The following is a 16,563-nucleotide window of genomic DNA, read 5'->3' as shown; positions in this document are numbered from 1 at the left end:
TTAAATGCATGTTGTTGTCCACACTCACAGTTTGGGGAGTCAACCTTTTTTTATAGAAAGACTTTTTGTATATATTTCCAAATAACATCTCCAAAATGTAGGCAGTTTAACAGGATTGAGTGTGGATTGAGTGCCTTCACTCTGTTTCACTGGGGTATCCTTACCATGAAATTCAGAACCAAAAAACTGTGGACCATTGAAACACACACTCAGAGCTAGAGAAATCTACTACACAGAAGACGACCATTTGGCTCATTGTGTCAGCTTGCAAAAGCCATCCCAAACTAATCTCACTGTTCTGCTGTCTCTCCATAGCCTTGTATCAATCCCAACCTAAATCCACTCCTCTGCTGTCACCCATGGCCTGTATCAATCCCAAACTAATCTCACCACCCCATATCCCTGCTCATAGCCCTGTATCAATCCCAGAATAGTCCCATCATCTCCCCATAGCCCTGTATCAATTCCAAACTAATCGCACTGCCCCTCCCTCTCCCCAAAATGTTGTACCAATCCTAAACTAATCCTACAGCCCCATGATCTCGCCAAAACCCTACATCAATCTCAAACTAATCTCACTGCCCTGTTCTCTCCCCATAGCCCTGTATCAACCCCAAACTAATCTCACTACCCTATTCTCTCCCCATAACCCTGTACCAATCCCAAACTAATATTCCTGTATCAATCCTAAACAAATCCCACTACCACATAGCCTCCCGCCCCGGGAGATGCAGCATGTGAGGACTGCTTCGCATGTGATCCACAGAACCTAGGTGAGTAGGAGCCGAGGCAGATGTTAGCAGAGAAGCAGTACACACCTGTCTGGAGCATCAGGTCACTTTTTCCCCTTGATTGCTGAAGTCATGGATACTGCCTCCCTAACCCAGACTGAAGAACAAATGTTTTCAGAATACATGTGATTCAGAGTTACTGCGGATTTGTCAAGGTGCCTCCTGCATCTGGGAGCAGGAGTGGATGATCAGGAAGGGATTGGAGAGGATACACTCAACCTTGGAATGAGTGGCAGCTACAGGGATAACTGTAGCACCACCTAAGCCCTCAATACAGCTGCCACACAGGTACTGGCTGCCATCAGAAATCCGAATTGTCTAGGATCTCGACCATGAGGTAGAAACAGGCTTCGTAACTTCAGTGCTGGGATTGGGTCTGCTCACTCCCCAGGGAAGTCCCGCCACTATGAAGGCAGCCTGGTTAAGGTGGCACCAGCACCAGTGACAGGGTAGCCATCCACACGTGGTCATCTAGGATCCATACTGCCTAAGTTCCAGAGCCAGCTCCATCACAGGCACCTCTTAGTAACACTTAGCTGACAGACAATCCTCACACTCTGGCACGGTGGTTACACTGAGTCACCCTGGCTTAATTCCGACAGCACAACACAGCGACTGACAGGAGAGACCATGGGCATAGATACCAGACCTGGGTCGTACAAGAATAAAGTATTGAGCATGTAGCATATGGTGGTGGGACTGTCTTTCAATTGGTCATGTGTGGTGAGGGACAAGACAATAATGTTGTGGGACAGAGGAACTTTCCCGTGGGTGTTGTGTGCCAGATGTTCCTGATAATTGGATGGAAATATTTGCAGGAATGTGGTGGTCTTGTTAGTGGGCAGGGTAGTTGAGAAGAAGGATGGATGACTACTTAATACCTAGTTCTGCTGTCAATGAGGCTGTTAGTTGGTGGCATGGCAGCCTTTTGCTGTTCCTCATAACCGTCCTCCATTTCCCTTTGAGGACTCTTGCTGCTCCTCCAGGTGCATTCCTCTGTCCATAGGCAGTTTGTGCAGCACCTGAATACAATCAGGAAAACTTGCACAAGTGCAGTTGAGCACTAAAATGGTGTGCACCAGGTCCACTATAGCTGCCTCTGCTGCGGTTTGAGTGGAGCACAAAGGAGTCCTGGGCTATAACAACCACAGGTGCTCCAGAATCCAACCCTTTAACTTGCTCAGTGTCCGGAAACAGTCGGGAACCAGTGGACTGTATCAAAATGAAAGCAGCATATGTACTGCCAGCTTAACTGGCACTTTTCTGCATAATCTTCTGGTACTCCAACATAAGCTCACTCACTGCGTATTACTGGGTATAACACTCCTGACTCCATATGTGCGCAGTGGTTACCACCGCAGCCTCACAGCTCCGGCAACCCGGGTTCGGTTCTGGGTACTGCCTGTGCGGAGTTTGCAAGTTCTCCCTATGACCGCGTGGGTTTCTTCTGGGTGCTGTTTCCTCTCACTTGCCAAAGACTTGCGGGTTGATAGATAAATTGGCCATTGTAAAAAAAATTGCCCCTAGTGTAGGTAGGTGGTAGGAGAATTGAGGGAAGGTGGGGATGTGAGAAGGAAATGGGATTAATGTAGGATTAGTATAAATGGGTGGTTGATGGTTGGCGCGGACTCAGTGGGCTGAAGGGCCTATTTCAGTGCTGTATCTCTCTATGACTCTATAATATACACAATGTGTTAGTGGGTATAATGCTGCTTTGTCTGTATTATGTAACACACCGAGTGGTACTGGACGTAACGCACTGTCTATAATAACACACCATTTAAAAAAAATTCTTTCAGGGCTTGTGAGTGTCACTGGCTAGGCCAGCATTTATTGCCCATCTCTAATTGCCCTTGAGAAGGTGGTGGTGAGCTGCCTTTTTAAAATCTGCAGTCCGTCTGGTGCGGGTACACCAAGTGCTGTTAGGAAGGGAGTTCCAGGTTTTTGACCCAGTGACAGTGAAGGAACAGTTATATAGTTCCAAGTCAAGATGGTGTGCGACTTGGTGTTCCCATGCATCTGCTGCCCTTGTCCTTCTAGGTGGAAGAGGCCGCGGGTTTGGAAGGTGCTGTCGAAGGAGGCTTGGTGAGTTGCTGCAGTGCATCTTGTATATGGTACACACTGCTGCCACTGTGTGTCGGTGGTGGAGTGAATGTTGAAGGTGGTGGATGTGGTGCCAATCAAGCAGGCTGCTTTGTCCTGGATGGTGTCAAGATTCTTGAGTGTTGTTGGAGCTGCACTCATCCAGGCAAGTGGGTAGTATTCCATCACACTCCTGACTTGTTGCCTTGTAGATGGTGGACATGCCTGAGTCAGGAAATTAGTTACTCACCGCAGAATTCCCAGCCTCTGACCTGCTCTTGTAGCCACAGTATTTATATGGCTGGTCCAGTTCAGTTTCTGGTCAATGGTAACCCCCAGGATGTTGCTGGTAGGGGATTTAGCGATGATAATGCCATAGAACATCAAGGGGAGATGGTTGGATTCCCTCTTGTTGAAGATGGTCAATGCCTGGCATTTGTGTGGCACGAATGTTACTTGCCATTTATCAGCCCAAGCCTGAATGTTGTCCAGGTCTTACTACATGTGGGCACGGACCGCTTCAGTATCTGAGGAGTTGTGAATGGTACCGAACATTCTACAATCATCAGTGAACATCTCCACTTCTGACCTTATGATGGAGGGAAAGTCTTTGATGAAGCAGCTGAGGATGGTTGGGCCTAGAACACTACCCTGAAGAACTCTTGCAGTGATGTCCTGGGGCTGAGATGATTGGCCTCCAACAACTGCAATCATCTTCCTTTCTGCTAGGTACGACTCCAACCCATGATTCCCATTGATTTCAATTTGCCTAGGGCTCTTTGATGCCATACTTGGTCAAATGCTGCCTTGATGTCAAGGGCAGTCACTCTTACCTCACCTCTTGAATTCAGCTCTTTTGTTCATATTTAGACCAAGGTTGTAATGAGGTCTGGAGCCGAGTCACCCTGGTGGAACCCAAACTGGTGAGGTTGTTATTGTTGCGTAAGTGCCGCTGATAGCACTGTCAATGACACCTTCCATCATTTTGCTGACGATCAAGAGTAGACTGATGGGGTCATAACTGGCCAGATTGGATTTGTCCTGCTTTTGTGGACAGGACATACCTGGGCAATTTTCCACATTGTTGGGTAGATGCGAATATTATAGCTATACTGGAACAGCTTGGCTAGGGGCATGGCTAGTTCTGGAGCACAAGTCTTCAGTACTACAGCCAGGGTGTTGTCAGGGCCCTTAGCTTTTGCTGTATCCAGGGCCTTAAGCCGTTTCTTGATATCACGTGGAGTGAATCAAATTGGCTGAAGACTGGTACCTGTGATGCTGGGGACCTCAGGAAGAGGCCAAAATGGATCATCCACTTGGCACTTCTGGCTGAAGATGGTTGCAAATGCTTCAGACTTATCTTTTGCACTAAGGTGCTTGGCTCCCCCATCATTGAAGATGGGGATATTTGTGGAGCCTCCTCCTCCAGTTAGTTAATTGTCCACCATCATTCTCGACTGGATGTGGCAGGACTATAGAGCTTTGGTCTGCTCCATTAGTTGTAGGATTGCTTAGCTCTGTCTATCACATGCTGCTTTTGCTGTTTAGCATGCATGTAGTCCTGCGCTGTAGCTTAACTAGGTTAGCACCTAATTTTTAAGTATGCCTAGTGCTGCTCCTGGCATGCTCTCCTGCACTCTTCATTGAATCAGGGTTGATCCCTTGGCTTAAAGGTAATGGTTGAGTGAGGGATATGCTGGGTCATGAGGTTACAGATTGTGTTTGAATACAATTCTGCTGCTGATGGCCCGTTGCGCCTCATGGATGCCCAGTTTTGAGCTGCTAGATCTGTTGTGAATCTATCCCATTTAGCATAATGGTAGTGACACACAACACGATGGAGGGTATCCTTAATGTGAAGACGGGACTTTGTCTCCAGAAGGACTGTGCAGTGGTCACTCCTACCAATACTGTCATGGACAGATGCATCTGCAACTGGTAGATTGGTGAGGAGGAGGTCAAGTAGGTTTGTCCCTCTTGTTGGTTTCCTCATCAGCTGATGCAGGCCAAATCTGGAAGATGTATCCTTTGAGACTCAACCAGTTCGGTCAGTAGTGGCTACTGAGCCAATCCTGGTGATGGGCATTGAAATCCCCCACCCAGAGTACATTCTGTTCCCTTGCCACCCTCAGTGCTACTTCAAAGTGGTATTCAACATGGAGGAGTACTGACTCATCAGCTGAGGGAGGGTGGAAGGTAGTAATCAGCAGGAGGTTTCCTTGCCTATGTTTGACCTGATGCCATGAGACTTTATGAGGTCCAGAGTCAATGATGAGGACTCCCAGGGCAACTCCCTCCTGAATATATACCACTGTGCCGCCACCTTTGGTGATGGAGGAGTCTGGGGCATTGGCTGAAAGGTATGATTCAGCGACTATGACTATGTCACGATGTACCTTGACTCGTCTGTGGGACAGCTCTCCCAATTTTGGCACAAACCCCCAGTAAGGAGGACTTTGCAGGGTCAACTGGGCAGTGTGTGCCATTGTCGTTTCCAGTGTCTAGGTCAATGCCAGGTAGTCCGTCCAGTTTTATTCTTTTTCAACTTTCCCGTAGCAGTTTGGTACAACTGAGTTGCTTGCTAGGCCATTTCAGAGGGCAGTTAACAGTCAACCACATTGCTGTGGGTCTGGGTAAGGACGGCAGGTGTCCTTTAGTAAAGGGTTGTTACAACAATCCGATAGTTTCACAGTCACCATTACTGAAACTAGCTTTTAATTCCAGACTTCTTAATTAATTGAATTTAAATTCCACCAGCTGCCGTGGTGGAATTTGAACTTGTGTCTCCAGACCATTAGCCTGGACCTCTGGATTACTAGTCCAGAAACATTACCACAAAGCCACCATGCGTTACAGGGTATAAGACTGTTGTATATATTATATAATAACACACTGAGCTCTACAAGATATGTACTCCTGTAATAATATATATAAAACAGCTGGAGCTCGGGATCACAAGCACACAGGCTAGATTTGCAGATGATAATGGTGTGGTAGACTCCAAAGCTGAAAAGAAGCTGCTACAGGAAGATTTGAATATACCTGGGAATTGGGCAAACTGATGGCAGATTAAATTTAATGTAGATAAATGCAAACTGCTTCACATTGGAACAAAATATCCAAGAAGGGGCTGTTAGTTAAATAGAAAGAAAATAATGCGCATAAAAATAAAAGTGGTCTGGGGCCCTGATTGCCAATAAATTGAAGCTATCATAACAATGTTCATCAGCAGTATGTAAAGCAAATCAGATGTTGGGATGTATTAAAAAGTGATCTGACATAGTGAAGCAGTCCTACCACTTTATAAATCATTGGTGCAACCATGTTTGGAATAGTGTACAGTTATGGTCACCACAGTACAGAAAGGATATTGAAGACAGCAACCAGAATGATTGAGGGGATGGAGGGATTGGATTATGTGGAGTGATTGTTAGACTTTCACTGGGAAAGAGAAGGTTGAGAGATAGGATTTCTGTTTTTATGTTCAAATAAACTGCACCATTACTGGGTGGGGGAGGGGGGTAGGTGCACGGGTAAGTGTAGCATGAGGGAACTCAAGTGTAGCAGCCGTAACTCCATCTGTGACACACATCTGCAAACAATGAGAATTACTCTCCTGGCTCAAACTGCCAAATGGTAATCACCAAAGGTCCACCACCAAGCACAAACTGTCTGAGAGGAATCACCGAGAGTCCAGAACTCAGCTAAAATCATTGAATGACAACCACCTAGTCCAAGATACCAAACGTCAATCACCAGGGTCAATTATCAAGGATCAATCAATCAATCACTGAGAGTCAAGCCATCATGATCCACCCTGAAATACCACAGAGCATCAACATATTATCAGAACTAACCGTTTATCAATAAACAGGAGCGTTTCTGTAGACAGGGTCTCTCTTTGGGGGGAGAGGTCATTCGAAGTGCATGAACATTCTGAGATCCCTGGTTTTAACCCTGATATAAACAGAGACCATTCATTTTATGCACAGACTCAGGATCCCTGACTCTCCCCAGCTCCAAAGTGTCTCATGTGCTGCTGCTGTTCATTTCATTCTGTATTTAGACAGAAGCCTTACAGACCAATGCTGCCAGAGGAAGCAGATAAAGAACAATGTGCAGTGAACATCACCAAGCCAGTGCATGACAGTTCAGAAATTCTTGAGGTGTTGATATGTACAGCAGCGATCCGAGTGGAGGAGCGTTCCAAGTGCAATGTGCCCAGTGCAGCAGCAGACTGTATAACAGGACACTGAGAGAACAGCGGAGCAGACAAACACTGAAGCTTAGAACTCAAGGATAAATAGGGATGAGGTAGGGAGAGGAGGGGAGGGAAAGGTAGGGAGAGGGGGGAGGGGAAGGGAGAGGGAGAGGGGGGAAAGGGAGAGGAGGGGAAGGGAGAGGAGGGGAAGGGAGAGGGGGGGAAGGGAGAGGGGGGGAAGGGAGAGGGGGGGAAGGGAGAGGGGGGGAAGGGAGAGGGGGGGAAGGGAGAGGGGGGGAAGGGAGAGGGGGGGAAGGGAGAGGGGGGGAAGGGAGAGGGGGGGAAGGGAAAGTGGGGGAAGGGAAAGTGGGGGAAGGGAAAGTGGGGGAAGGGAAAGTGGGGGAAGGGAGAGGGGGGGGGAAGGGAGAGGGGGGGGGAAGGGAGAGGGGGGGGGAAGGGAGAGGGGGGGGGAAGGGAGAGGGGGGGGGAAGGGAGAGGGGGGGGGAAGGGAGAGGGGGGGGGGGAAGGGAGAGGGGGGGGGGAAGGGAGGGGGGGGGAAGGGAAAGTGGGGGAAGGGAAAGTGGGGGAAGGGAGAGGGGGGGAAGGGAGAGGGGGGGAAGGGAAAGTGGGGGAAGGGAGAGGGGGGGAAGGGAGAAGGGGGAAAGGGAGAGGGGGGAGGGAGTGGAGGGATGGGGAGGGAGGTGGAGAGAGGGGGAGGGAGGGGAAGGGAGGGGAAGGGAAGGGAGCTGGAGGGAGGTGGAGCGAGGGGAAGGGAGGTGGAGAGAGGAAGGTGGAAGGAGATGGAGGGAGGTGGCGGGAGGGAGAGGTGGGAGAGGGAAGGAAGGGTTGAGGGAGTATGCATATCGCTAGTTTTGGTTGTTGAGAAGTTAGGAATGAGGCTGCGACATGGAAGAATGACCAGCTGTAGCAATAACCATCAGCGTTAATGGAATCCACCCTTCAAACCGACTCTGCACAGGAAAGAAAGCAACAAAAGGTCACAGATAAATTCCAGCTGAAACATTAACTGCGCTCTGTGCTGCCTGCCTCTCTCTCCCTCCTTCCCTCCCAGATCAGCATCTTGCTTCAGTTTTTCAGTCTCTTGATACAGCGCAATTAATTTTCAGGATTCTCCAATGTGAAAGTACTTGGTATTTTTGATTTGACACCCCCCATTCAATTCTGTCTCGTCTCTAATATCAGGACCACCCTAGGACAACATCATTCCTCCCCCTACCACCACCCAGAAACTTACTACTGCCCCAAGTCATATGGTGGGGGGGGGGGGAAGGGAAATTTGCAATACAGCAGTTTGACTCTCCCTGCAACACTGTCAGAGTATACACCCAGTCCCCACTCTGTCAGGGTATCCTCTCTCCCTCTCCTTATCAGGGGATACTCCATCCCCTCTCTCTGTCAGGATATACTCTCCCCACCCCACCCCCCCACCTCTCTGTCTCTGTCAAGGTATACTCCGCCCCCTCCCTCTCCCTGTGTCAGAGTATACTCCGCCCCCTCTCTCCCTGTCATGATATACTCCCCTTATTCCCTCTCCCTGTCAGGGTATACTCCCCCTCTCCCTGTCAGGGTATACTCCCCCTCTCCCCATCAACCTATAATTCCCCTCTCTGTCAGGGTATACGCACCTCTCTCCCTACCAGAGTATACATCCCACTCTCTGCAAAGGTATATTCCCCCCCTCCTTATCAGGATATACTCCCCACTTTTGCTGAGGGTATACCCACCCTCTCCCTATCAGATATACTCCTTCCCCTTCTCAATCAGGTTATAACCCCTCTCTCTGTGAGGGTATACTCCCCCTCCTCCCTCAGGGTATACTCCCCCCCTCTGTCAATTTCTTCTCCATCCTCCCAGTCTGTGGGATCTTGCGGCAGGTGAAGTCGGAGCAATGAATCTGCTTTGTTGCGGTTCTCTGCCTGCTCCCCTTCAATCGGTAGTTTCATAGAATGGGCAGAGCAGAGCCACCAACAGTGGTCTGAGAGGCTTATTTTGCAGTTATAAATCAGACAGAGAGACAGCGATATGCTTTAATCTCAAACAGCTGTGGCAACATGATACACAGCATGATTACTTTACGACAGTAATTAAAGGGGCTGAGTGAGTGAATGGGGGGCCTGGGCAGACACAAGCTCATACAGAACACCAGGTTCCTGGTTTGGACCATAGCTTTACTGAGTTTGCAGATCCCAGCCAGAATAACAGGGTCACGACAGCTCATGGGTTAGACAGAGGGGCACTCAGGCAGGGTTACTGCTCCTGATCACTGTTGAGTGACCCCAAGGATAGAGGGAGGGGCAATCAGTCAGGGTTACTGCTCCTGATCACTGTTCAGTGACCCCAGAGTTCGAGAGAGGGGCAATCAGCCAGGGTTACTCCCCCAATCACTGTTCAGTGACCTCAAAGTTCGAGAGAGGGGCAATCAGCCAGGGTTACTCCCCCGATCACTGTTCAGTGACCCCAAAGTTCGAGAGAGGGGCAATCAACCAGGGTTACCGCCCCTGAACACTGTTCAATGACCCCAAAGTTCGAGAGAGGGGCAATCAGCCAGGGTTACCGCCCCTGATCACTGTTCAGTGACCCCAAAGTTCGAGAGAGGGGCAATCAGCCAGGGTTACTCCCCCGATCACTGTTCAGTGGCCCCAAAGTTCGAGAGAGGGGCAATCAACCAGGGTTACCACCCCTGATCACTGTTCAGTGACCCCAAAGTTTGAGAGAGGAGCAATCAGCCAGGGTTACTGCCCCGATCACTGTTCAGTGACCCCAGAGTTCGAGAGAGGGGCAATCAACCAGGGTTACCGCCCCTGATCACTGTTCAGTGACCCCAAAGTTTGAGAGAGGGGCAATCAACCAGGGTTACCGCCCCTGATCACTGTTCAGTGACCCCAAAGTTTGAGAGAGGGAGGGATACCCAGTGAACCCAGGGATAGAGAGAGAGGCAATAAACTTTAAGTATATTCCTCCATCAAGTTATAGCTATGGTAAACTGCAGCTGACTGAACAATGTGCATGGAATAAGAACAGATTTCTCCTCGTCAGCCCCAAACTGTACCCCACTCAAATCCAAACTGGACCCTGCTCAACTCAAATCTACACTTCACTCATCCCCCAAACTACATCCCACTCAGTCTCAAACTTTGACCCAACCAAGCCAACCAAGTAAGCAACTTGGCCTAAACTGTATATCCCGCAGAGAACCAAAGTGTAATCCACTGGACTCGACTCTGTCTAATAGGCGCAACCGCTCTCTAAAACACATAGAGAACAATATGTGGAATATCAGTACCTGGTCAATGCCGGGAGGTCTCAGCCCACCAGCACCACAGCACAGCCATCAGTACAACCAGTCCTATCACAGGCAAGGAGAGCACAGGGGAGTCAGGAAAAGTGGCATTCTGAGACAGAGAGACAGTCAGAACAAGAGACACAGTCAGAACAAGTGACAAAGACACAGGCAGAACCAGAGTCAAACAGATGCAGGCATAACCAGAGACACAAACAGAGAGACAGATACACACAGAGATATAGAGGTTCATAGAGACATGCATAGAGATATAGAGAGGTAAACAGGGCAAGAGAGGGGCACACACACCAAGATACAGGAAGACAAATAAGGGCACACACAGACAGACAGGCAAACAGAGACACATACAGACAGAGATAAATAAACACAAAGATTAAGAGAAAGACAAACAGAGAGACAGCGACACAAGCATACAAAAAGGCAGTTGCACACACGCACAGGCATACACACACACGCAAACAAACAAACATGGAAGCACACAGGCGCGCACACACACACACAGGCAGATGCACACAGGCGCACGCATGCACACACACACAGAAAGGCAGATGCACACATGCACGCACAGGAAAAAACAGGGGTACACAAAAAAAGATACAGTAAAACAACAATCATACAGACAGAAAAAGGAAGGAGACAGTAACAGAGAGAAACAGCCAGGGAAAGAGAGGGGTAGGGATAAAGCCAAAATAAATGTAAAGTAGATTAAAGCATGCAGGAATAGATCAACAGACAGATGGAAAGAACAATGGAAACAAAAGGATGGAGAAAGAGGAAGAGAGACCAGAAAATGAGACAGTTGGACATATTTATCAATGTGGTGTGACAGGCAGAGGGAAATATAATTAGGAAAAAATAAGCAGCCAAATCAGAAGGAATAGAAGAACAGTAAATGGAGTGTAAGAACAAAGGAGATGTGAAAGAGGGGTACAGAAAGTGAGAAGGGAGAAGGATGACAATAAGCAAAGAAATAATATAGAGCAAGAGACAATTGGGGAAAAGGAAAGAACAGGAAAAAAGCATTGTTAACACTTCGAATTTTGAGGCATGCTGAGATTTTACAGACATTTCATTCCATCAAAGACAAGCAGACACAATTCAATAAAGGAAAAAAGTTTAAATAGCAGAACTCCAACACTAAAAGTCACAGGTTAGAACTGTAAATAGACAAAATCACAGATCAGAATAGATGAAGGAAGCCATTCAGCCAATCCCTCCAAATCAACTTACAATCCTCCCCATCACAGCTTCTAACTGCCCCACTTTCCAACCCACAAATCATTGTGAAGAAATGGTTCCAGACACATTAATCCTGAACTTGTCTTTCCTTAGTTTGTCCATGTCTCCTTACTCTGCAGTCATGATTTCACTTCAGACTCAGGATTAACCTTTTCTATTACACCCACTCTGTCCTTTATACCTTCTATAAGATCCCCTTTCATTCCCCTCTCAATCTAGGTCAGGTAACTGGGTCTGAATGAGGTTGTGGACTAGAACACTGATAAAAGTGCAATGAGTCTTCTAAATACAACAACAAGCAAGAAAGAGGCCTGGAAGGTAACTGATAGCAAGGTCCCAGTGTTCTGGAAATTAACAAAAAGCAATGGAGCATCAATTGTTTTTTTGCCATTTGGTAATCACAGCTTTGGACACATTCCACTCCAATTAAATGACACCTTGTAAAGGGTCCATGGGATAGAATTGACCATCTGGACTGGTCATTAATGGTCCTCTCCCTTGAGTAGGGTTAGCATAGTAGAAAGAAAGGTGTATGAGGTCAAGCTGTGCCCAACCCTAAATCAGGTCACTAGAAGGTTTTGAAGAAAGTTCTTAGAAGATCACGTTTCTAGGAAAAGCAGACAGTTACAATCAGTAAAGAACACTGGAAGCAGTTCTGCAAAAAGCAGAGAGTGAATTAAGAGTAAAAGTTGGAAGAATTATAAAGGTTAAGAATTTAATCAAACAGAAGTAAAACTTGTAAAGTGTGCCACAGCTGTTGGTTAATGGCTCAAGTCTTCAGAACCCAGAAAGTACAGTACGTTACAGAGAGATAATGTACATGTAAGATTGGTTAAGCTAGGATGGGATGAGAGAAGTTAACCACAGATGGGAACTTGGTACAGACATTCCATGAAGAGAAACAAAATATCCCAAAAGGAAGGTGGCACCACCCAACAGTACAGGGACCAACCTACTGAGGAAGGCCATGTGGCTTGGTCAAACTATCACGGAATAGCTGAATATTGAAAACTTCAATACAAACTGTAAACATAACTTTGCTAAATCACTCTGTAGTGTTGTCACTGACTGTCATAGCCATACTGTAATCAAGAGAACTTAACATTGAGATAATGTGATACACTTAAAATTAAGGTACTACCTATAATGATTTACACTCTGTCCCTTAATAATTTTCGACTGAATGTTGTCAATCACACAACCAGCTCTGTGCCCTCAGATTGTATGCCAATCATCTCGTCACTGATCAATCACAATTTCTTCCAACTGAACATTGGGAACACCAAAACTACTGTTTTCAGCCTCCACCACACAATTCGCTCCCTTCCCATCGACTCCATCCTCTTCCCAGGCTGTATGAAATCTCAACATCCTGTTCAATCAGAGTTAAGTTTCAAACCCCCTATTCTTTTCATCACCAAGACTGCTTATTTCCACCTATACAACATATTCAATTTTAACTCCTTGTCCTCAACTATAAATCCTTCATGACCTTGCCAACCCCACCTGTGTAAGTGTTGCAAACCGGTTTTCTCTATGCAACCATTCGGTCCCCCAACTCTGGCACTTTGTGCATTTCACCTTCCCATTGACCATCACCTTGGACCTAAGCTTTGGAGCTCTACTACTTTCCTCCGAAACCTTCTCCCTTTAAAAACTGTCTTTAAAACCACTTTTTTGACCAAGCTTTCATTCCTGTTCCTGTAATCTCTCTCCCGTGACCATTATCTATTTTTGCATCTTTTTTCTCCTCCACTCCCTGCCTATTAACGTGTCTCTACATTAAAGGCAGTATATAAATACAAGTTCATGTTGGAATCAATCATAGAATTGTACAGCACATCATACATGTGCTAAATCTTTGAACAAGCTATCCAATTGGTTCCACTCCCCTGCTCTTTCCCTACAGCCTTGCATTTTTTCCCTTTTCAAGGATTTATCTAATTGGATTTTGAAAGTTACTATTGAATCTGCTTTCTCCAACCTTTCAGGTAGTGCAGTCCAAATCATAATAACTTGCTGTAAAAAAAAAAATTCTCCACATTTTTTCCTTGATTTATTTGCCAATTAAGTTGAATCTGGGGTCTCAGTGTTTAACCATGTGACTGTTAATTGTGTTATCATAGATGTTGTTCTATCATAGATGTTGTGCTTAATGCATCTCAGTAGCAGAGTGTGATGGTGCTGGCAACTAGCAGTTCATAATACCTCTCTTAGTCTTGTACTGCAGTCTGGTCCTGATAGGGTTGCCTTGGGAACAGTTCAAAGGTAAGCTCACTCAGGTACCTTGTTAACCAGAGACATTAATGGCAGATTCCCGTCCAAACTTGCTATGCGTACATGTTAGAAAGATGGGGGACATTTGACGTTTTGTCTAATAGCGATTGCCTACTGGGATGTTGAATACACACATTTTATGTAATTTAACATTCATCCATCATACTTCACCTCGCCAAGAACGTTCTGCCTTCCATAGTTACCTTACTAATGTTGTGTAGACCTTTCCTGCCTGCACTTTGATGAATCCAGGCCACATACTTGCCAAGTGCCAAATTATCTATTTGAAAGCCTATAATTCACCACGGTGCATTTAGATTTAGATTTACAGATACAGCACTGAAACAGGCCCTTCGGCCCACCGAGTCTGTGCCGACCATTAACCACCCATTTGTACTAATCCTACACTAATCCCATATTCCTACCACATCCTCACCTGCCCCTATATTCCCCTACCACCTACCTATACTAGGGGAAATTTATAATGGCCAATTTACCTATCAACCTGCAAGTCTTTTGGCTGTGGGAGGAAACCGGAGCACCCGGAGGAAACCCACGCAGACACAGGGAGAACTTGCAAACTCCACACAGGCAGTACCCAGAATTGAACCCAGGTCGCTGGAGCTGTGAGGCTGCGGTGCTAACCACTGCACCACCCTAGTCAACAATGACCAGTGAGAAAGAGGTTGTAGTGTGTTCACAGACCCTGCCTTAAGCTGAAGGTCTGGCATCTGGGGCAGAGCAAAGTTCTGGTCACCTGTTGGCAGACACTTCCCCAGTCTCTCTCCCCCAGTGCTCGATGAAGCTTTCTAATGACTGAGTATCATCGGACAGACAGAAAGATATCACAAGGTTACAGGCATGATGGACGAAGGACCATCTGGCTGTTAGTCTAGGGCACTCTTCCTCTTGGATAGTTCAGCATTAAGTCTGTGCCATATGTTGTCACTCAAATACACCAGAAATGTCACTTAATCCTCCTCAGTGTGGATGGAGGAATGTTTCAGAGAATTGAGCAGGCAAAAGAGTGCCCAGTGCTTTCATTGGACATCAATCATTCTCATATGAAGACTCATACCCCGCAAAGAGAAGCTGTTTTGCACATACACAAATGAAAAGTTAGTAATATGGAGGGTAGAGTACTGTTATCGGCTGCTTTATTAATAAGACAGTATTGTTGTGCCAACTTTGCTAGCAGGCAACTGGTGAGAATGATATTTGGTCAAACTTTGGTCCAATTCCAGCCAAGGTAAGGTCTTGCCAGAACTAGAGGACATTATTCAGAACAATGGGAAATGGAAGAGGTATCAGTGCAAGATTCATTAATATCCAATGTAACTCCTTAAAGTAGCAGATGATCAACCACAGGGCAGGCACAGCTTCCATCCTGTCCCATGGTGATTAGCAAGGCACTGCTCTCTGCCAATCAGTGTCAGTTCATCTATTGTGTGTTGAGTGGTACAGAATCCCCTCGCTGCCCTCAATCAGGCCTCCTCCTTCTACCACACATTTCTGCTCACCATAGGTAAATGGAGTGGGACCATTTTGGTGATAGCTAACTGTGAGAGTGACAAGGGTGGGTTGGTTAACTATAGTTAGTGCTGTAAGGTGTTAGTCTACTTTACCCTTCTACCCCCACCTTCGGCCTCTTGCTTTACCTCTCACCAATTTACCTGACAAGGTGCCCCTTTCAGTTTGTGGATTTCCTCCTTGTACTGCCTGAGCTGCAACTCCAGCTGGCTGCGTTCCTGTTGGCTGCTCCTGTATCTCTCCTCTAGCGCTCTCAGCTCAGTGATTAATCCTTCACACTGGGAACACAACAAAAAGAATCTCCTGTTAGTGAGAGACAGCTTGTTCACATGATGTTAGGCTTATTGTGTGTGTAGCATTGTGTCCTGCACAGGACAAAAGAGAAACCCATCTATATACAAACACACTAGTGTAGGGACTGCAAATCCTACGATGTTTGAGTGGAAATGGGGTGCAGCGGACTTTAAGTCACCCGCCAGACCTCTGGGCTTAGCTCTAACCCCAAATGGATGATGAGCTACAGCTTTGGATTGTACCTCTAGTTGGGAGCTCATTCAGTAGAGTGGAGGTGAAATATCCAGTGAAGCTGCAGTTCTTAAAGGGCTGTGGCTGCTATCTAAAGGTTGATGGTAGTCAGTTGGGAGGTGGTGGAGGTGGTGGAACCAGTGATAACTGTAAACAAAAAGGGCAGAACCAATGTGTTTTATAGTGAAGTAATGGTGTATTGACAAACAGGAACTCCATCACACAGACATACAGGAACCCCCACCACACAGACCAACAGCAGCGGCAGGAAGCTCCATGGAGGACGGCGGCGGGGAGGATGAGGGGGACGGCGGCGGGGAGAACGATGGTGGTGGGGAGGACGGCAGGGATGGTGGCTTTGGTCTCCCCAATGTTTGGCTGGAAGAACTTGCAGCTCACCCATGACTGGATGTCAAACAAGCATTCTGGCAACTCAGAGAAAGTAGACAGGTGAAGACGCTGAACTGCATGTCATCAGCGTACATGTGGAAACTGACCCTATATCTTCAGATGTAGAAGAAGTGGAAGGGAGGGAGCAAAGTACAGACAGTCTAATGGGTGGTCTTTGTCACTGTGACAAAGAAACGCATAAGCTC

General features: G+C 47.0%; 1 protein-coding gene across 7 annotated transcripts in view; it reads right to left on the bottom strand.

Moving 5' to 3' along the window:
* Positions 1–7,663: 7,663 nt before the first annotated feature.
* Positions 7,664–16,563, bottom strand: part of ccdc136b (coiled-coil domain containing 136b) — a 79,141-nt gene continuing 70,241 nt past the window's right edge. For 4 of the 7 annotated variants that reach the window (XM_068059311.1, XM_068059316.1, XM_068059314.1 and 1 more), the window contains 3 exons: positions 15,586–15,720; positions 10,379–10,487; positions 7,961–8,045 (listed from right to left, as the gene is read on the bottom strand). In XM_068059311.1, coding sequence (XP_067915412.1) covers positions 10,383–10,487; positions 15,586–15,720 — 240 coding nt within the window. In that variant the 3' untranslated portion in view covers positions 7,961–8,045; positions 10,379–10,382. Of the gene's footprint in view, positions 8,046–10,378; positions 10,488–15,585; positions 15,721–16,563 lie in introns of those variants that run through there. The other 3 variants (XM_068059313.1, XM_068059312.1, XM_068059317.1) reach the window with 3 other exon arrangements.

Source organism: Heterodontus francisci, chromosome 27 (assembly GCF_036365525.1).
Source record: "Heterodontus francisci isolate sHetFra1 chromosome 27, sHetFra1.hap1, whole genome shotgun sequence".
In the NCBI taxonomy this organism is placed as follows: Eukaryota; Metazoa; Chordata; class Chondrichthyes; order Heterodontiformes; family Heterodontidae; genus Heterodontus; species Heterodontus francisci.
The sequence above is the reverse complement of the archived record's forward strand: the minus strand, read 5'-3'. Positions and strand labels throughout refer to the sequence as shown.